A 23,671-nucleotide genomic window follows, 5' to 3' on the forward strand; every position below is an offset into this window, starting at 1 on the left:
TACTCATTAGTTTCCCGTTCCGACTTCCACCAAAAGTAGAATGGATGAAGATTGATTTTTTCTGAAGAAAATATCCTCTTTCATTGTAAGAAAAACCCTGCTTAGTGGTTGTGTATTTTTATAGAACGCATATTGGCTCTCAGTTCCTAGTCTATTTACACTATTATATTGACTGTTGCTAGAATACATCCTTATATGTGTACAACATTAAACAGGGAGCAAAGAGGAAGTAAAGTTGCTGCAGAATTAAGGTACATGTACATGTCTATGGAAGTAAACTAAAATGAGGGCAGCAGCAGCGACTGCGACTGCGAGAAGAGGCAAGAGGGACGCCATATTTTGTAATTCGTAACACCGAGTGCTGGCTGTGAGGAACCACTTCTGTTCTATTACATTGGTAAAGCCGAATCGATCATATATTGTTGAGTGGATAGTGAATACAGGCTAATATACGTATAATTGCCTGACAAGACTAATACAACATTTAGTTGTTGTTTTGTGCTTTGAATTGTATATATTTTAGGACTTCTAATAATGGTAAGTTTATACCTTATTCTATTTGTTTTGTTCAATTATAACATATTTGCCATTGAGTCAGAATGAATAAGTATTTCTTGTAACCAAACGTATGACCTTGGGCTAGACAATTTTGATACATTTCTGAAGGATATGTTAAATATAATTTAATCCTACCAACATGGTCTCAAATTGTATGTCTTATTATTTATGTTGGAAAATTCAATATTGAGGAGAAGGCAGTAAGAGTAACACCCTTGATATGAGCATTAGACTAACCTTATTAAGGCTAAGCACATTTTGGTCAAAAGTCAAGAATTTATGTTGGATGCTAATGCTCAGCACCATCTGATTTATGAGAAAGTTGTTGTTCCATGACCATGTCCAATCATTGCAACAAAACCCCAAAACACTACCTCGTACCAGTAAGATTAAACGCCGGGGCGGCAAATCACGAATTTGACGTTACCAACGTATTCTGCTCACCCTCCTGAACAAAAAATATATATAGTACTATGGGGTGCAAATGACAAATAACATGATTTTAGGGGTTATATTGATAAGTGGTTAAGTTCCTAATGTTTTAATGTTCAGTTTGTGTGCTGTGTCTGGATAATCTGTTTACTTGAATATTATCTGCGGCCGGGACTGATAGCAGCCTGATAACGTACCTGTTATCTGAGTTCTCCGGGGCATGGGTCAGTTCTACACAAGATATCGTGTTCAGTAGGTCGGATTGAGTGAGTGCGTTTACAATGATGAATCAACCATCCACTAGTTCAACCAACCCTAGTGAATTGTGTGTGTCGGAGTGTTTCGTAGGGCACGTAAAGAGTTTACGTTTTAACCGAAACGAAATTATCTCTTTTTTAATTGAACATGGAATTTTAAAAAATGAGTGTATGTGTTCGTCGTGCGGTTGAGTGGTGTTTTTAAACCGGGAGACTTTGTCGTTTCGTTGTGATAGACGACTAAGAAATATCGTGGATTCTTATGTATTTTTACCTGATAAAGCTAATAAAATAGGTTTCAGAACTGTACCTGTAGTAGTTTTTGAGGGATTCAGGGTTAAATGCAAAAAATTGGGGCACGAAACAATGTTTTTTTTAAGTTTGATGTACAATAACTTTGTTAAATTGGTAATAAATACATAAAATCAACAAACATTAATTGTAGAGAATTTAATTCTGAGAAAATTTATATAATCAAAGTCTAAAATAAAACAGAAATAAGTACCAAAAATCGATTTTATTCAGTATAATACATTACTAGTTTTAAGCAAAATTAATAAGATTGTGCCAACCGTACGCACCTTTTTATAATAGATGTTCGAAAATGAGGCCATCATTATCAATAAATTTTGCAGCACGTTTGTGTATTGCTTTTGTTGCGTTTCTTAATTTTTCAGGACTTCCCTGTATCTGCACAGCCGAATCCATAATACGGGCAATTAATTCATCACGAGAATTCACTTTTGTCTTGTATACAATGTCTTTCATCCATCTCCAGATGCAATAATCCAATGGAGATAGATCTGGTGATCTTGGTGGCCAAGGGTGAGGCCCTCCACGACCAATCCAGTGTCCAGGAAATTGATGATTTAAGTAAGCAGAAACGGCACGTGAAAAGTGGGGAGGTGCTCCGTCATGCTGGAAGTACAAATTTTGTCTGAGATGTAAAGGAACATTCTCTAACAGCTGCGGCAACTCTTCTTGAAGGAAATGCAAATAGAACTCAGCATTTAGGCGTCCAGGTAATATGAAAGGTCCAATCAGCCGATTGTGCAAAAGGCCACACCAGATATTGACGCTAAATCGGTGTTGAAAGTTCTGTTCCACTACCTCATGTGGATTTTCTTCTGCCCATGAGTGTTCATTGTGCAAGTTATTGACACCATCCCGAGTGAATTGTGCCTCATCCGTAAACAAAATACGCTTGTAGAGTTGATTATTAATATTCAAACAGTTGCAAAACTCCAAGCGAAGCGGACCATCCCCTAGCTGTAGATGTTGAACCTTTTGTTTATGAAACGGATAAAATTTGTTTCGATTAAGTGACCTCCACACACCGTTGACTGCGAAACTCCTATCCGCCTAGAAATACGTCGTGTACTTACACCTGGACTGCGATGAACAGCATTAATAACAATATCATCATCAAGTTGGACAGCTCGTTCATAATTGGTTCTAGTACTTGGTAGTGATCCTGTTTCCCGAAGAGTACGAAAAGTTCCTGAAATTGTTTTGGTATCTGGAATCCTCCTATTAGGGTAACGTAGTTCATATTCTTCTACAGCAGCTCTAGCATTACCATTACAGTAACCCAAAATAAAAACCATATCAGCGTATTCCTCTGATGTAAATAAGTAAGGCATTTTTTCGCTGAATAAACAATCGAATTATAACTCACAGAAAAATTGCATTTAATAACAGGATTCACAGAACCCGATCTCCTGCTGTAGCTTGCAAAACACCACTAATACACAGTTCTAACGTAACAGTACAGAATACCATTGTTGATCAGCTGTTATTCGTGCGTTACCAACTTAGAAATTAATAAAACAAAAAACTGCATTTCGATGATTAGTAAACAATAATGGGAAAATGTTTGCTTCATTTATTTTCGAACATTTGATGTAAATTTTTATAAAAAAAAATAAAACGTAATAAAACATGATATTTTTATTTACAAACAAATTTATTTAACAGTTAATCTTGTTTTCTCAATTTATCTCATCATTAAGGAACAAACATTTTGTTTTTGTTTTATTTTAACTAAATACCGTACGGTATTTCTTTACAGCTTGTAATGTATTATACTGAATAAAATCGATTTTTTGGTACTTATTTCTGCTTTATTTTATACTTTGATTATATCAATTTTCTCGGAATTAAATTCTCTACAATTAATGTTTGTTGACTTTATGTATTTATTACCAATTTAACAAAGTTATTGTACATCAAACTTAAAAAAACATTGTTTCGTGCCCCAATGTTTTGCATTTAACCCTGAATCCCTCAAAAACTACAACAGGTACAGTTCTGAAACCTATTGTATTAGCTTTATCAGGTAAAAATACATAAGAATCCACGATATTTCTTACTTAATTAACCTTTCCAAAAGTTCAGTATGGCTTTATTTTACTCTTTACCTAGGAATTCAGGCGAAATCTTTCGCTAGCTGTAACTCGCTAACAAAGCGTTTTCGGACCTATGTTTATATAACATTTTTTCATTATTTTTACTAGTAGAATGTGCTGTAGAAGTGGGGGGAGAACTTCATGAATCACCCTGTATTAAGATCAGCGACTACCGCTCCAATCGCCGTAATTTTTTGCATATTAACTTAACACAGGTTAAAATAATTTCACCGAAAAAAATAGTCCAGATTATCGCTAACATATAAAAACCAGTTTTTCGGCAGTAAAATGTTGGCAATTCAAAACACATAAATAACAAGATTTTTGACTATCAAACTAAAAACAATGGCCGACCATGGTCTTTTTGATGAGTTGACAGTAGTCATGTGACAAACAGGAAAGTTTCCGATTGGCCGGGCGGGTCACGTGACCTATAGGACGGCTTCGATTGACCGCCAGACGTAAACAAACAAACCCACATGGACAAGGAATAATTAGTGAAGTTATTGACATGGCGTGCGATGGTTCTTGTCACACGCTAAAAAGACCCTAGCTTACCTATTCAAAACTCAGATCACGCGATGCTTGCCCGCTGCGCAGCGCTTTGCGCTGCTTGCTCTTTTAGAAAAAAATTAACTCGAGCTTGCAAAGTCCAAGCCCAGATCACGCCATGACTGCTTACACACACAAAACTCAGTCAGAACTAACGCAGGTTTCATTACAGGCAAAAGGTAAGTAGCGCGCGTTTATCACTGATAAGATAAGACGAGTTTATACTAGAAGTAGTACCTGGACTACTGCCCTACGAACTAATAAAACCAAGAAAACGAATAAATGCAATGTCAGTCAGGTTTTTTTTAATTTAATTTTTTCCAAAATTTTTTTGAGGTGGGGGAGTAAACGGCTACGGCGATAATCGGGACTATTTTTTTCGGTGAAATTACGTTAACTTGTGTTAGTGTGCAAATAAATACGGCGATCGGAGCGTGGTAGTCGCTGATCTTAAGATTTACCATAAATTACCCTAACAAGGAGAATCTCGTACATTACAATTTTAAAAACGTACATTTAACACTAACATTACAAAACAACAAAATCAACTAGGCTATGGCCTAGACTTAGTATCAAAGAAACCTTACAATACTTATAACTTGCCCAGCTTGATATCAATAAGTAACTGCTTTTGTGAAATGAAGGAAAGAATTCTCCCCATGAGTTGGTTACCAGGAACCAAATCCACATGTTGAAGCCACTTAAACAAATCTTGGCATTTGTGAGAAATATCTCACAATTTTCCTCATTCGTCACCATTTCCAAAGTCTCAAAATATTAGTTACTTCTTGTTGTTTATTGTTTAAATTGAAATTACTATAACTTATATCCTAAGTTGGAATTAGGCCTATGTGTAAGTTAAATATATTTTAATATCGAATTATTCCTTAGGATAAAAACATCGAACCATTCGACAAAAACAACCTAATAACGAGTGTAGGCCGCTTATTGAAGTCTACCCCTCTGCAAAACTACAAGAAAGCTCTTATTGGTAGTATACTTTGGTATTTTCCGGAGGCAACTATTTTTGAAATAGTTATTCCTACTGGAAGCCTAACAAACTAAATTATTAGCAGGAATAGACTGTATTTGACTTACTGTGAAAATTACATGTCATAACGAAACATAACATGTTTGTGTTTTCTGCCTCTCCAAAGGAAGCGAAGTCAGAGAGGAGGCCACTCAGTCTCTATCCACTACTTGATAAAAACGTGATTAAGGGGTGTAGATAAGGTTATCACAAATATATATATATATATATTTTTTTTTCCTTCCTGAGGGAAGAGGACACTTTGCCCCCGCACTTAGTCCTAAAAGGACCTTTGCGCCTCCCTTACTTTAATTTGTGCCCTCTAAAACCGAGGCTTTTGCAAAAACCAATCAGATCTAAGGGCTCCTGTTCTCTAATGTCCTTGGGGCTGAGGAGATATGCTCCCTAGTATCTTTTCCTAGTCTCTACGATGGCAGGACAATCCAACAAAATGTGCTCCGCTGACTCCTCCTCTTCTCCACATAGTCTACATTTGCTGCTCTGACTAAGGCCTACCTTCAAAAGGTGCTTCCTCAGAGGGCCATGTCCTGTCAACATTCCTAATATCAGTCTTATATCCTCCTTATTCTGGTCTAGGAGAGCTATCCACCCTTTTGCATAAGGAGAGATAAACATTTTGGATATTCTTAAACCCGAGGCTCTACTCCAATTCTTGTATCTTGTCCTCTTTTCCCAATCTTTGACCAGAGCTTTAATGTTGGAGAAGGCTATCCCACAACCTGGCTCAGTCCCCACCAATGTGGATTCTGCTCCCTTTTTGACGAGGATGTCCGCTTTTTCATTCCCATGAATACCTTCATGACCCGGCACCTAACCGAGTGTTACTCTGTTATTTGTTGCTAGCTCTGCTAGAGCATTCCTGCATTCCCAGACCGCTTTCGAATCAATCGAACAGGTATCCAGTGCCTTCAGTGCAGCCTGACTATCAGAGAGTATTAGGTATGATAATCCTTTTGTCCTCAACTGTGTGAGTCTTCTGGAACATGAATCTATTGCCATGACCTCCGCCTGAAAAACCGAGGCATGTCTTCCTAGGGGCACAGCCATGTCGACTCCAGGTCCATGTATTCCATATCCTGCCCTAGAGTCTAGGAGTGAACCATCAGTGAAAAACTTCAGGACTCCTTTTTTAGGGTAGGCCTCCCTTTTAATCCATTCCTCCCTACTTCCGATAGAGACCGTATATGGTTTTTCAAAGGAGTATTTCTTAACCATAGTATCAGATACTTTGGTTAGCATTTCAGCCTCAGGAAAATTTTCCAATATCTTCATGTGGCCTTCTAAGGAGGTAGCATTTATTACCTTTGTTCCTAGAAGCTTCATTGCGCTCATCGCAGCTGTTCTCATCACCTCCTGGCCAAGAGGAGTGTAACCCAGGACCGCTTCCATTGCTAGTGTTGGGCAGGAACTCATTGCTCCCGTGATGCTTAAGCAAGCTAACCTTTGAAGACTCTGTAGCCTTTTTTCAGCTGTTGTTTGTTCGACCTTCGGCCACCACACTAAGGCAGCATACATGTGACCATTGGTTTTACTATGGTTTCGTAAATCCAATATATCATTTTGGGTTTAAGTCCCATTTAAATCCAAAGAGTCTCTTACATCACAAATATATTACCTGTAGTACCAAAGTTACAGATACTAGGCTCTATCTCAAGGGAAAGTTTTTTTAACCAGAAGTACAGGTAGCCTAGGCACTGAAGAAGCCCGCTTTGATGGTCAGGGGCATTTCCGATAGGTAGCCTACTTTCTAGACCTCAGATTGTGTCTCAGATCATCAACTCTTCTGATGTCAGATTATATTGGATGAACTGGCTTGTGTTCTGAGGTTGGGAAAGTACCGATCGAAAATGCCTCTGGCCATCAGTACAGGTTTACATGGCGTTTTTGGACCACTCCGTGCTCTGGACCAAGGAAGAATAACATCCCTTGAGGTAGTACCTAAGTTCAATCTCAGGTCGTGTGAGTGCTCATTAACTACTTAATATGAGGCATGTTTTTAAAGTAAGTACCATTTTTAAATTAAGCCGCCGCAGCGCTGCAGTTGCCGTTTAGCGCATGCGCGTAGTGTAGCTACATCAGTTGGGAAGCCACATATGCCATTATGACGCCGTTTGATCGAGTCTTCGATTGTTTACATGATTTTAAAATGCCGCAGACTATCGAGAATCCCGCCGACTGTGACGTGCATGCTGTGATTTATTTTCTCTGTGCTAAAGGCTTAAAAGCAATTTACATTCATCGTCAAATCAGTGAAGTTTAAATGGTGAAAACATTATGAGTGAAGGAGTGGTGCGGAAATGGGTTAGGGCCTTCAAAGATGGCCGCACAAATGTTCATGATGAGGAACGAAGTGGGCGACCTTCAGTCATTACCGATGATCTTATTCAAAAAGTAGACTGTAAAGTGAAAGAGAACAGATGGTTCACAATTTCGTCATTGGCTAAAAAATTTCCTGCTGTACCAAGAAGCGTTCTCTACGAAATTGTATCCGAACGTTTAAATTATCGGAAACTGTGTTCACGGTGGCTACTGAAATTGTTGAATGATGAGCACAAAACCAAACGATTGGGCAGTGCATTGAGCTTTCTCGAGCGTTACAGTAACGAGGGCGATGATTTTTTTAAGCCATATCGTTATAGGTGATGAAACGTGGGTAGCCTACTTACACCAGACTCAAAACAACAGTCAATGGAATGGCGGCATTCAACATCCCCTAGGAAAGTCAAATTCATGCAAACAATTTCTGCTCAGAAAAATCATTTGCACTGTATTTTGGGACTGACTGTGTATGTTGTTGGTCAATTTTCTGACTCGCGGTGAAACGATTAATGCAGCCGCGTACTGTGAAACTTTAAAAAAAATTACGCTGCACAATTCAAAACAAAAGGAGTAGCATGCTGAGTGCAGGCGTTGTTTTGCTCCACGATATTGCTCATCCACATTCAGCAAATAGAACGCAAGAGCTCATCACTTCATTTGGCTGGGAACAATTGGACCATCCTCCATACAGTCCCGATCTAGTGCCTAGCGACTACCATTTGTTTCTGCACTGAAGACGCATTTGGCTGGGAAGCGTCATTCCAATGATAAAGAAGTAAAAACGTCTGTGTAACAGTGGTTGTCCAGTCTGGCGGCAAGCTTCTTTGACGACGGCATACAAAAGCTGGATCCAAGATACGACAAGTGCCTTAATAATAATGGAAATTATGTTGAGAAGTAGAGGAAAGAATGCTCTTTCAGGTAAATAAAGTTTTGTTGGAAAAATTTACTTATTGATTTTTTTATATCAAAACGGTAATTACTTTAAAAACATGCCATCGTATTTATAATACCTACATATGTATTTACGTACTTACATGGCCTAATGACATATAGTAGATAGAGTCAGAGTGACATCCTTTTCAAAAACACCACTTCATTTTGGGCACCACTTCATTTTGGGAGGATAGAAACAAGAAGCGATTGTCATAATGACATATAATTTTTACATTCTAATAATGTAGTTTTGTAGGTCCCCGGTAAGAAAAGCTCTTTCAAAGTATATAAAAGCTATAACAGTGTTAGACCCTGGTAATCATGGTGATGTAACTTATTAATACATTAGTGGCCATCGGGTATTACTAAAGTATCCTCTAACTTATTAATTTTATTTAAAAGTGTGAAATGAACAGTCAGAGTGGCAAAAGACATGTCTTGTATGGTATCATTGGTTTTGGTTTTATGGGGTGCAGCTCACAATAATTATTATTTAAATAATTGAGATGGAAATGTCATTTTGTGGTTATATTTCTGAACTGTGCTTCTTGTTATCTATGATTTTTAGTGTTATATGTGGCCAATAGCTTATCTGAGTGTTCTGTGGTCAGAACAGCATAGTAGAGCACCAGTAAACCATCTGGTGCAGTAGCCTTTATTTCCATGAATTACTGTGGTGTCCATTATTCTTATTGTGCTATATTACCTCTGATACCGTCAATTAGTTTTGAACTTTATTTGAGTGAATTATGTGAGCTGTAAATATTTTATTAAATTAATATATTCTGTTTTAATTGGTCATCGTGTTTTCTCAGAGTCAGAATATGAGTTCGCAATGTAATTGTGTAATTTTTTGTAACCAAGAAACGATACTTTTATGTTATCGGAAGTTATCTTGTGGTTTGTATATAAAGTACTTTTATCGCTACCTATAGAGATAGTGAATTAGTGTTGGTGAAAAAAACGTGTACAACGAGAAGTGTACATTTTGGAGACCCAATAAAAGAAAGACTATTTTGAAGGAACTGTACGTTCCAATGCATCCCATAAATTGAAACCTAAAGGGATTATTTTATATGGTTAATATATTTTTGTAGAAATCCGTTTCTATGGTCTATGGTAGTAAAATCAGCAGTTCATGCAATTATGTTTGCAATTTGTAACCATCATTTTTGTTTTCTAGAAAACATAGAAAAATATTTTATATTAGTATATTCTATATCATATATTTAAATATGCTATATGAACCTAAACATAGTATGTAACTAGATAATATTTGGAATATTAGATTATTAGAGACAACTTTAGTACAAAACATTTTGTTGTGTGCTCTAACCCCTCCTTGAACAAAAAAACACAAATGTTTAACAACTTTTAAGTGTACATTTTTATTTGTACTATCTCTTTACACTATTTTGTTCTACATATTTTTATCAAACATTACATAAAAAAACATGTTTGTTTAGGATTAATATGTATTATTAATAATAACCATGTTAGTACTATGAGTTGAATTCGTGACGCAATAAGAGTGCTGCCAAAGTTATGTAAGTGAGCCTTGTTTGAGTAGAATCATAAGTGATCTATTGCCACACCCAAGACATCGAGTAAGATGGCTGTTTGGTCTAAGGTGCTACTCTCAGACATAAGTTGGTATTGGAGTCACGGGTATGATTCCTGCGCCTGACAGGAATTTTTGTGATCTGATGTACACTTATAAGAGTTACTGGTCTGTGCCAAAGCTGGTGGTAGGACCCACTTTAAATTAACATTAGTTAGCTTAAGTGTACCAGACCCGAATTACTCATTTTTAATTTTTAGTATTAAAAAATAAAAACTACTAATTTGTGTCATTTTATGTTTTGAAAGTTATTTATTATTAAATAATAACCATAATATTAGCTTTTAAGGTTTAGAAAACCATTAAAACCATATATCTACCAATTTAGAAAAATTACCAGCAGTTAGAGCATTTAAAACTTGTAACAGTAAGGTTACAAATAACCAAAATTAGCATGTCACTACAGGACATTAGAATACCACTTCAAGAGTTAATGGGCATCCACTATGTTGCAAAATCTTCAAATTTTAAAAATCATTATATATTATGTGTGGTCAGTTTTGAATTAAACATTTTTTTAATGAAAGTAAAATATATTTAAACTGATGTGACTATAATATAATGAGTTGAATGTTATATACACAAAAGAGTAAATAGTTTCTTACTTGATTTAGTGGGCAGTTGTAAAAAACAAACAAACATCTTTAAAAATGTAGTCTGTTCCTGCTTATTTGGGTAAAGTAATGTAACGCATGAGTTAACAAACTTGACTGTGTAAACAGATCGTATCAAAGGGCTGTGACATATCAAAGTCTGGAACCACAACAAACAAGTAGTACATCAACTGGAAACATCAAACAACAACTTCTACACAACACAAACAAGACATCATGTCATAGTAACTACTGAGAACAGACTCAGCTATAACAAGTCTGTTGAGAATGGTTACTAGTTAAAAACATGATTGTGGAAAATCCAACTCTCTCAAAATTATATTGTGACAAATTTCATTCTAGTAAAAATTGTATTTTCCGTTTAGTGACAGGTTTTTTTGTAACTAGTTCTTTATTTTACCTTGATTAGCCAAAAGTGCTTAATTTTAAACAATATATATTGATTAATCATCCTACTGGCAGTGGACTAATTTTATGTCGTTGTACTCGTATCTCTGATTCTATGATGTATGTAACAATCAAATAAGGCTTTAACCCTGACGTAGGTGATATGTACGTGTTCCTAATAAACTAAATAACCCAATAAGGTACTGAAGCTTCAGACAAATCTAATCACTTGACTTAAAAAAATTTATAAAGCAGTTTACATAGATAGCGCCAACAACAATATTGTGAGAATGATAATAAATTAAACTTCCTGTATTCCCAAGTATCGTACTTAAGAGAATTTTTTGTGAGTATGAAATTTACATAACTGAAAAGGGCAGCTCTTTCTAAATACGTGATTTTTTATAAAAGTTTATGCTTTATTTTAAACATGCAAAAAATTGGAGTACTTTGGAATTATGTCAAGGCCACTCTGCCCCTATCTACTACTTGTTATTATGTTATTATTGGATGATCTGGGACATGATCTCTGTGGTCAGGAAAATGTCGATCGTAAATGCCCGTGGCCATCAATGTGGGCTTCAGTTGGTGCCTTCCTATAGCCTATAATAAATAGTAGATAGGGAGAGAGTGTCCTCCTGATAATGCCAAAGTATAAAAACTGAAAAAAATATATAAAAACTAGTTGCCTAATGACGGCATGCTTGTTTCTTTATAGTGACAAGTAACTCAAATCTAGTAGTTTATGTTTCGACAGTTAAACACTGCTTGGATATACATTTTTAGGGTGAAACTAATACGAGGGTCGTCCACAAAGTAACCTCCGTTTTGAAATAAAAAATAAACCAGTTGAGATACAAAAAGTTTATTATATAAATGTTCAAACTATAGCTTTTCTCTACTTTTCTACATATTCACCATACAAATTCAAGCACTTATCATATCTTTTAACAGTTTTTGAAATTCCGTCTTTAAAAAAATCTGCCGCCTGAGAACGTAGCCAACCTGTTACAGCGTTTTGAAGCTCTTCAGCAAACCTCTGAGATGCAAGCCACCGCTTCATATACGGGAAAAGATAGAAATCACTGGGAGCCAGGTCCGGGCTGTAGGGGGGGGGGGGTCAAAAACGTCCCATTTGAACTTTTCCAAAAGTTCTGTTGTTCTATGAGCTGTATGAAGGCAGGCTTTGTCATGGACAAACACAACACCAGATGTCAGAAGACCATGACGCTTGTTTTGAATCGCTCGTCGTAGCCATTTTAAGGTTTCATAGTAAAAGGTTTCAGGAAAATGATCCAAAAGTTCCGAGATTGTGAAGCGACGGTTCTTGCGAATTTTCTCATCCACTTTGTTCACCAAGTCATCACTGACGAGAGATGGCCTACCACTCCGGTCTTCATCGTGAACGTTCGTTCTTCCATTAAAAAAAAAAAACGAACCCATTGATGGACTACACCTTCCCTCATAATGTTTGGGCCATACACCGCACTCAATTCACGATGAATTTCAGCTGCTGTGTAACTTTTCGACCACAGAAATCTTATTACACCACGTACTTCACACTTGGCGGGATTTTCTATCATGGGGCTCATGTTTTTACGTTGTAACAAAAGAACGCGCAATCGCACGATGCTCTCCCTTGCACAGCTAGAAGCGTACTGAACGGCTGCGCACACCGATATGAGAATGGCTGCGCTACCCCCACTACTTATCGCGCCACGCCCAAACGCCGGTTACTTTATGGACGACCCTCGTACATTTTGAAACTACAAGAATTAAAATTTTGATTTAGCAGTCTTGGAGCGTTTTACATTTGAATACTATGTATTCAGTCATACAAATTCATTTGCAACGTCTGCAATTATTTTGTTATCTGTTGTCATTATTATTTTTTCAATACACAAGGCATATTCAGAGAGCAAGTACTGTTTCACTGTACCGCCAATGCAACACTGCAGTCGGCGTACCGCGCAATGATCTTCCTTGATCACTGGCTCTCAACTAACATCATTTTGGTTGCTCTTTGTTGTTTTCTCTGATTTTGGTGAACTTTTATATGTTTAAGACAATTATTAATCCCGCCGAATGTGAGATTTGTTCTGTAATCTGAATTTTCAATGCAAAAAACCGTGAAACTGGCTAAAATTTACCTTAAAATTAAAAACATTTACTGTGGACGTGATAAGTGATGGGTTGCTGAGGCGGTGGGAGTTCAATGATGAGGCTCGGAGTCATTGTCTTTCTGTTGTCAACAATGATCTGAAAAGGAAAATTGATAAAAAGAATCCGTGAAGCTAGACGGCTCACAATAACGACGCTTTAAAATGAATTTTCGCAAATTTCAGGAACTATTTTGTATGAAATTGTTATAGACCGCCTAGGTTATCACAAGGTGTGGTTCTGGTAGGTTAAAAAAAGCTCACCGATGTTCAAAAAACCAAGTGACTTGTAGTGCACAAAAGCAGTTTGATCACCCGTTGTAGAGCCCGTCGTCAGACTGCCACTTGTTCCTGCACATTGAAACACGAGCTCGGGGGCTAGCGCTTTTAATGCGGCATGAGTAGAAAAATGTTGAGAAATCGTGGCTACCGTTACCGATGGGAAGTTTCTATGCAGAAGGAATTGAAAAGCTGGTCATCCGCTACAAGTGTTTTAACATTGGTGGAAACTATGTTTTACTACTATTTTTTTCCAGAACAGTACTTACTTTTTGAATACATCAAGTATATTTTTTAGAACACTGTATTATAATTTTCTTTGTTTTTTTATGTTATTTTCACCTAAAAGCAATAATGGGTCTCAATAGGATTCAAATTCTGTATCAGATTTTAATAATTATTTATTAGTTGTATTTACTTATGATTTCAAATTAGTTACTCTAGTTTTAGTTATTTATATATTGTTAACCCTATAAGTAGTATCTATCTGATTTTCAGTGATTTTTTGTTGTATGTGAGGTGAAAGATGTTGTTTTTGCGATGATCATGTACTTTTCTCAACTTATGATTTAAGGTTTATAAATAAATTTGATCCAAATATAGCATATATCAATAGAAAGGACGAGATTCTGTACTTTCATTTTCATATATAAAGCATAATTATCCATTCTTTATTTGTCTACGAATAATAGTAAAAGAAAAGGTACATAATAATTTGTAAAATTGATGATTCACTGAAGTTACATTTTAAAACTTTTTTATATCTTGGATTTAATTAGAAAAAATGGGTTGCTATTTTTTATGGCCATTTGATTTTGATGTTTTAAAAACCAGGAATTTTTCTTTTTAAATCGAGTATTAGAAAAATGTTCTAAAAATGTTTTTGTGATTATATTTACATTACAAAATCTATATTATAAATATTTCTGTTTCAGTCGCACACGATTCTACTGATCCAACCTGGCATAAAGCCTGAGACCCGCACATATTCCGATTATGATTCGGTCAACGAGTGTATGGAAGGTTAGTATTTAAAGAATTTAGCTATAAAATAAACCATGTAATATTTTGTATGACTGTTGAATTTTTTTTATATTGATATATGCTTATAATAATCCTGAAATATAAATGTGTACTTACAAAATTATGTCACATATCCCAGAGTAATAATTTTTCCACTTAAAAATTATGAAAACTAGCCTTTGTTAAATTTTGTATTTTACTTACAACTGCGTTTTTACAGTCTGAAAGTGGTTTAAGTAGTATTTTAACACAAAATTAGATTAAGAATGATGTAAACACTTGGATTTTACATAGCAACAAGCATAATTTATTGTTCTACATACAGATAGTTGTTTAGTTGCTTCAACTGATTCCACAATGCACATTAATATATGTACGTGTAATGTATTTCATTCCTAAATATTAAACATAGTAACAGTTTTAACACCATATGTGTAAATGCCATTAGAGTCAGTAATAATCTGTTGAGTGAAAGTGAAACAAACACGAATAATGATGTTCTTCGCATTTTTCTGTTTTAAATGCATAATAAAATTCAAAATACAAATCTAAAGTATACAAATAACAGCTGAGAAAGAGCCACAATGTTTTTAGCTCCTGACATCAGGCTAACCAACCAGTTTTATTATTTTGTTCTAGATGAAGTAATGGCTGTTTAAATAAAAGAATTTTGGCTGATATAGTACTAAAGCAATTCTATAATATTATAATTATTTTCAATAGAAATAATATTAGGCTATCAACAGGATTTATGTCTCATTACTTTCAAACAGTTACTTGCAACTATTTAGAAAATTGTAGAATTGTATTGTATTGTGCTAGTAGTTTTTTAAATCAAATCAAATCAAATCATTTATTGTCAGGACCACTACAATAGTGTATAACAACGTCAACAAGTTATAACATGTGAAACTAGTTAAAGAAGCATACTATTACTAGCATTGTAAAATTCATTTACACTATATACACTTCTTAAGCAACATGTTTTTATGGAGGTTTCAAACCTAGGTCTAGATAATATTTTTATATGTTTCAGGTAAAGCATTGTACAATTTGATTCCCAGATACCTAAAGCTACTTTGCGTGCTTGTGTATTTACACTTCATCAGCAACAGATCATTCCTATTTCTCGTAAAATAGTTATGGTTATCACTAAGGCTAACAAGGTCATTCAAGTTATCTTTAACATACATCAAAACACTTATTACATAAACGGATGGCAGGGTTAAAATATTAAACTTTGCAAACCAAGCTTTACAGTGATCTCTGTTAGATACACCGGCAATCAATCTAACAGCCCTTTTTTGCAGAATAAAAAGTTTTGTTGCATACTGTGTATTGCCCCATAAGGTGATTCCATAAGTGATAAAGCTATGAACATAAGCATAGTATACAAACAATAAATAATCAGTTGAAATTGTGCCCTTTAATGCCCTAATTAAGAAAACACCTTTAGCAGCTCGAGAGGCTATATAGTTTATTATGATCATGCCACTTGAGATTCGACTGAACATATATTCCAAGAAACTTAATACTATTTACACTACTTTTACTGTACAAATTAAGAGGTAGGTCCTGAACTTTTCCAATATTTATGCAAAGTTTATTTGCAGAACACCAATCCAAGACAGTAGAATTCTTATCGCTAAGTTTATTTACATTGTCCAAGGCTGATTCAGTACTAACCAACAGCCCCAAGTCATCTGCAAAGAGATAAGTATTTACACAGCTGTCATTTAGATTTCCTGGGAGATCATTAATATAAAGAATAAATAATGTTGGGCCCCAGTATTGAGCCTTGCGGCACTCCAAAGTTAACAGGTTTAGTTACTGAATATGAGCCATTTAAATATACACATTGTGACCTATTTGTCAGATAAGAGTTAAAAAAAATCTAAACTAATTGATTAAAACCATAAAATTTCAATTTTATTGACTAGAATACTATGTTCAACAGTATCAAAGGCCCTTGAAAGGTCATAACTTCTAAAATTAACAACATTTTTTTTGTTCAAGGCCATCAAAACAAGCACTTACAAGAGCCTATACCGCTTTTATGGTACTGCGATTTAGAACGGAAACCAAACTGACAGTCACTGAATAACTTATTTGACTCTAAATAAGCCACAATCTGCCCATGTACCAACCGCTCAAAGACCTTCGACACAGCTGGAATAATAGAAATAGGTCTATAGTTGCAATGCTTGTCCATAGGACCTTTCTTATGAACAGGAATAACCTTACTAATCTTAAATATATCAGGATAAGTTCCACTATTAATACATTCATTAAACAAGTAAAGTCAAGACCTCACAAATATGTTCGGCAGCAGCTTTTAGTACATGTGCATTGATACCAAAAACATCCAAACATGTGCTATTGCTTAGGCTAAGAATAGCTCCATTAGGTTTCCTCCACCTTAATTTCCTTCAAACTAAAGTTAAAATTTATAGTCTCTGAGTTACAGGACTTGTCAAGATAATAAAAATAATCATAGGTACTATTACCAATGTTTTTACAAGTATCTTCCACAGAAGAGACAAAAAAAATCATTAAAAGTGTCAGGACTGAGAAAATGAGACTTGGGAACTGGCCTGCTGTTGACTTTGGCTGACTTTTTTATTATGCCCCAAGCAGCTTTGCTTTTATTTTTGGATCTATCTATTACACTATTGTTATGACAAAGTTTAGCTCTGTTTATCTCACGTTTGTACACTGCTTTGAGACTTCTATATTTTGCCATTACATCCTTCTTATCCTTAATTGTATTTTTGAGTAATAAAATATAACCTATCCGCTCAGACTTAAGTTTAACAAGACCATCATGATACCATCTAGTACATGAACTTTTAGCTTTTAATTTTAATTTTTTAATTGGAGCAGCACAATTTAAGGCCCATAAAAAAGGTCAAGAAACATTTTAAACTTTACATTGATACTTAAATTAAGGCTATATACATCTAACCAGTTAATTTGGCTAAGATAATGCACAAAAAAGGATACCCCAGACAAGCTCAAAAGGTCTAGTTAAGTGTTTTAATATGAGACTACTTCCCGTCGATCCATCAGTCTCGATATCCGCAACAAAGAAGATGATGTTGTGATCAGAAGCAGGATTATGGAGCACCGACGATTGTCCTCTATCAGGATGTAGGGAAGTTAGTAGGTTATCAATGCAGCTACCCGCAGTTCCACAAGAGTTAGTATTTGGCCTCGTGATATCCGACACAGTCACATTCAATCCAAAACTATCAATTAAGTTTAATAGTTCATGGGTCTCTTCATTGTCTGCCATAAAGTTTACATTGAAGTCCCCAACTACAATAATGTTCATTTTGATGCAGTATAAAAAAGCAAAAACATCATGCAACTTTTCATAAAAAGAGGCTAGACTACCAGCAGGAGATCTATAAACCGCAACAACAACCGTCTTTAACACAGGGAGCACAACAGCTGCCAACTCACAAGTCATCTCCTCCGAGTAGCCAAGAACTTGGTCCAAGATGGAGAACTCGATACCTTGCTTGACACAAATAAGCACTCCACCGTGCAAGTGATGTTCCCTTGCAAAATAGCTTGCAACCCTATACTCTGGAATTACCAAATGCTGGACCTCAGAGGAGGCTAACCAATGCTCCGCAATGCACAAGACATCAGAATTAAGTTGGTTATTCAATAATTCAATGCTACAGAGTTTATTAGTTAAACTACAAATATTCCAAAAAGCCAATTTAAAATTATAATTACACCCAATTATTGTATTTACATCACAGGATGTAACTTTCAGGTTAGGCCTATCAACACAAAGTTTAGTTACCATTGAATTGTTATTAGGCTTTTGCTCCAGAACATCACCTAAAAGTGAAAGATCTATTTTATTGTATTTGCCCCTTGACTGGGATCCAAAAAAGAAGGTACTGAAGCACTTTTACGTGGGTACCTAAATCGACTCACATATGTTCCCATTGGCCAAAAGTCTGGGTCATAAACCTTGTCCCAGAGTGTCAGAGGAATCCCGATTTTAAAAGAACTGTAGCCAGGGTACCTGGTTTTTAATTTTGTTACTTCAAAATTACCACCTTCAGAACAGTCTTGCAAGTATTGCCTTAGATCCTCACACTCCATATCTTCAGAAAGTCTTGATACGAAAATATGTCTGTTTTTTCAACAATTTTTAATTTATCACTGTTAACAGTAGCACTACCAGTCAAAAACATACATCTTTTACCCGTCCTAGGCCTACTCTGTCCCCCCGCCATTTTACGTTTTTTGTAATTAACCTCTACAAATAGGTTATTTGTATTATCCCTTCTTGGCTCAGACAGACAGACTTTCTTTAAAAGTCGAACACAGTAAAGAAAGAATTTTCATTTGGTAAAGCTAATCTAACCTCATGTCACCCCAATGTGGATGTGAAATAAGTGTTAAAAAATTAACTTTTCAGTGGTTAACAAACGTTGCATCAGCAACAATTACACTTACAAAGAGGTGTATTACTGGTCCATCGGCTATTTAACAGTGTTATCAAAAATCTGTGTTATATACTGTATTTGTGCTTCACTGAACTGAGTGTAATAATCAGTACCAGTAAAAGTTGCATATTCGTCTCTTCGTTCAGTGACTGAGACATAATAAATAACATCTGTGGTAGCAAAATAGAACTGCTCAGTCAGCACGAGCTCTTTTGAATAAGTACATTTTACGCTCAGTGCATTGGTGTAGTTTTTCATATAACCTTTATTATACTGCAATTATTGTTCTGAAATTATTTTATATATATATTGTTTATAAAAAAATTTGAATAAAAGTTAAAAAAGTAAAATTTAAAATTGTTTTTCATATTGTATATAGTCACTAAAGTTTTAAAGTATGTTAACTGATAATAATTTTTTCAATAAAGTAAGATACAATGGTACAGATTATCTTTCAAAATTAATTTTAGAAAATTTAAAAAAATAAATTTGTAAATCTAGAAAAATTGCTTGAACAATTACAATTATAGTGGTTAACAGGAGGTTTAGTAATTAATGGTAAAAAGGTAGTTCTAGTTTATAAGTATTTTTGTGCATATAGTTTTAATCCTGAAACTGGCAGTAATTTTTTCCTCGGGTGGGAGGCCATTTTTGAGTGTTTTTTACCACTATAATAAGCTATAAACCATACCCATTATATATCACCATTATTGTAGCTCCCAAATACTATCACTGCACTCCTAGTTGACCTAGGCTTACTAATTATAACATATCACATATAAAACCATGAAATTACTAACAAAAACACTACATGTCGATTTTAAAATATGCGTAGTACTTATTTATAAATAATTAGCACTATCTCTTGAAATAAATATCGTTTGTAACTAAATCTAATGATCAAAAACAGACAGACACCTGCTTCAAAATGGCTAAATGACGATCGTTTGGAAAGTTTATGACGTCACTGTGACATCACTGTTGCTAAAACAGCAAAACAAATTCACCTTTGAAATTAATCTTCAATCAGTCATTCTTTCTCTATGAATTGGTATACAATTAGTGGTAGTGTTGACTTATGTACTGTATGAATTGTCAAAATGGGTGTGTGTCAGATCGACAATATAATGTCGATTACCACTTGAGAATCGATTCAGATCGACATTATAATGCTGATTGCTAGTTGCAGGGTTAAAATTAATACATTTATGACCAATTATAGCTCACAACTATCTGGTTGTGGATTACAACGTTTAGCATACAGTTTAGTTCATTTCACTTTCATGCATTATTATTGTCATGACATTAAAGTTGCATAAATAATTATTTTTTTTAACTAAAAAAGATATTTTATTCAAAGAACAAATTGGTTGTTTGAAAAAAAGTATGTTCACCTCATGAATCCGATGATTTTTTAAATTTAAAATTTCATATTAATCATCCTATTTTATTTTTAGATAGGACCTGAAGAAAGCACATCTACTCAGGAGATGTATTACAACTAAAATTGCAGGATGATTGTTTAATGTTTTATCACTGCTTCAGGTGTTTGTAAGATCTACGAGGAGCACCTGAAGAGACAGAAGAACCCCAACACTCCCTCCATAACGTACGATATCAGTCAACTCTTTGACTTCATCGACCAGCTCACCGACCTGTCCTGCCTAGTGTAAGTCAGATTACAGTTCCTATAAATATAAGAAATAACAATCTGGAGAAGTCTTCTCAGTAAATTTGAACCCCTTTGATGATTTCTTCTCCCACCCCACGATTTACTCTTAAACCTGATCTGTAATTCTTATAGAATTTGTGTAATCCAAACTGTAAAAAAGCTCTTACTGTCAGAAGTTGGCTAGGTGTTGTTGGCCACAAACACATCCTGATGAAAGAGCTCAGTGGTTTAGGCTCATAAGTGGATCTCTCTAGGAGTTGTGTTTGTTGGTGAGGGGGTGGTGATTGCTACAGGAGGATGCTCATTTCTTAATTAGCATCATATTGAGTTTGTGTTCACACTTAATTGGTTAAGAATGTTGTTGCACTATTCATTAACCTTGCTGCTACTTCCCCTTTAACAAATCTATTTTTGACTATATTTTGAATTTAAGCAGTATTGGTAAACTAAGTGAAAATTTTGCTATTGCTAAAAATTTGCCGGTAAAATCCACCTTTATTTAGAGCAAGATTTATAATAGCATTTATTTAAAGCAACTGTAAATCTAGGATTGGTTTCTCGGGTTTTTCAAATAAAAACATATGTAATATTATGTAGGTATCCTTTTTAAGATTTTTTTTTTTTTTGTTTTTTTTTTGTTTTTTTTTTTTTTTGTTCTCCTAGGACAAGAAGCTTATAAATTGCACTTAGTCCTGTAAGGACCTTTGCGCTGCTTCCGGAGTGATAGGATATTCAGGATGGGTAAGGTTAGGGAGTAGGGGCCGCCTCCTATCGAGATCCATGAGGAAGAATTAGGGCACTACATCTCAAAGTCATCCCGGAAGAAGGGAGGCCAGCTGTGAACCAGCCTCTCCAGTCAAAGTAGGCAGGGGGGGCACACCCTTGTTGAGGTTAACAAGAGCCTCTGAGGTAAGGGAACAAACCCCACCAACTCCAACAGCCATCTTCCACAGTAGACTAGACCTATTGAATTGCCCATGAACCCCAGAATCTCAACATTTGCGGTTAGTGATCTCTCTTTTAAGATCTTGGTAACCAATCTCTTTGATGAAAGCGAAACTGAATTAGTTTTTTAATTACAAAATTACAGACAGAAACTGTGAAATGTAAGATTTTTCATGTCACATCATAATAAAAGCAGTTGTGAAGAAAATGTTTTAATATTTACTTTTACAATAAACTCATAGTTATTTCCCTAACACACGTTTACTATGACTTGTACCCCAAACGGGTACACACCATCTTTCACAACTGCCATCGTGTACTCAACCGGGTACAAATCAGGCTTTCAAAAAGAGTATCATGTGCCCGATGGGGTACATCACGTTTTCTTATTGTGATTTATTGTTTGTCTGTTTTGGTGGTGTGTTAAATATGATCCCTGGACTTAAAGAAATACCTCAGACTATTGTGTACCCCGCCATGTATGTATTAATAATCAGACTCATATTTAAAATCATCATACGTTTCTAATTTTTTGTTGTGTCAACAGGTACCAAAAGTCAACAAACACGTACGTCCCCTATAATAAGGATTGGATAAAGGAAAAGATCTACGTTTTGTTGCGACGACAAGCATCAAGATGTAACTAAACTTGGCATCATAATGTGGTGCTTCATAATCATGGGATTAAAACATTGAGCGTTGCTCATCGTTTATTGATTATGATTAAGTCAAGGAAATACTGTCTTTCTCAGTTACGACACAGTAGAACAAGTTTAGTTTCGCGTATTATTTATTGGTTGGATTTTTTGTACAATGGGATCAGTGCAAAGAATTTCGGGGAAAATACTTGACTTCAATTATGTTTTGATGTTGCTAATCTACGTTTAATAGTTTGACTGTTATTTCTTAATACTATTTATATTTTTTAATCATTCCATGTATAATGTTTTTGAAAAATTCTGTTGGTTTTTAATGTCAATGTATTGTATTGTCTAAAACTTATTCAACATTTTGTTTACAGAAATTTTATGTAATTGACAAAAAGAAAGTCAATGATGTGGTATTGTATGGTAATATACAGCATAATGAAACTGTGTGTAAAATAATGGAAATATCCAAATTTATTATTGTTAATAGCATACATTTATGAAATTCCTGTTTTTCTCAGTTAGTTTACTTGAGCTATTGTAATTACTTAAACTATGTAATTTTAATGGATCATGAGATAGCTGGACTCAATTCTCACAATCTTGTGAAAAATTGTGCTAATTTTACATTTGTAAACATCATTTCATGAAGCAAGTAGTGTTTTATTTTTTAAAAGAAACATGTACTAATTCTATAAAAAGAAACTTAATGTAGTAAAGTTATAATGTACAAAATGAAAAAATTTATAATTTGTATACCTTGTATGGTTTGGTTTGGAAATGTATATCTAAGTTATGATTTGTTAGTATAATTTAATTGTATCCTGACGTGTTCTCTAATTTTACCTTTATTTAATATAGTAGTTTAAACTAATTAATTTATAGTTTTATTAACCTCAAAATGTATTATCTTTTTTAATTTTCCCATATGCGTTTTATTGAGTTGTCTTAATCAAACCCAACATATATGTTTATATCAGGAAATAAAAAGAATAGCGTGTAAAATTTGAGACGTATATTGTCACCGGTAATAGAAATTAAAGAATTAATTAAATTACTGAATATCTTTTTAATATCACTGACATTCTAATTTAGAAAATGGATGACAATATCTAAAAATATTTTTACATTGGTCAACTAAATTTGACCAAAGTTTGGATTTTTTGACAGCAGAGGATACACAATCAATAAAACCATTAAGATGTAAAATCCTCAAATTAAACCAATGTCAAAGCTTCAAAACATGAAAATTAAGTTTAAAATATCAAGTAGAGTAAAACAGTTTTTGAATCTATTTATTATCTATAATCAAGCAACGGTTTACTGAAGGAGAAATGTA

The 23,671-nt window shown here is 34.7% G+C and overlaps 1 protein-coding gene across 1 annotated transcript; it reads left to right on the forward strand.

The window, feature by feature from the left end:
• The first annotated feature begins 302 nt into the window (after positions 1-302).
• LOC124366208 (enhancer of rudimentary homolog) lies at positions 303-23,390 on the forward strand. Its single transcript, XM_046822583.1, has 4 exons — positions 303-537; positions 14,509-14,596; positions 20,614-20,737; positions 22,233-23,390. Exons 1-4 carry the CDS (start codon positions 535-537, stop codon positions 22,330-22,332), a joined length of 315 nt encoding a protein of 104 aa, XP_046678539.1. The 5' UTR covers positions 303-534; the 3' UTR covers positions 22,333-23,390.
• The last annotated feature ends 281 nt before the right edge of the window (positions 23,391-23,671 follow it).

Source organism: Homalodisca vitripennis, chromosome 7 (genome assembly GCF_021130785.1).
Source record: "Homalodisca vitripennis isolate AUS2020 chromosome 7, UT_GWSS_2.1, whole genome shotgun sequence".
Lineage (NCBI taxonomy): Eukaryota > Metazoa > Arthropoda > Insecta > Hemiptera > Cicadellidae > Homalodisca > Homalodisca vitripennis.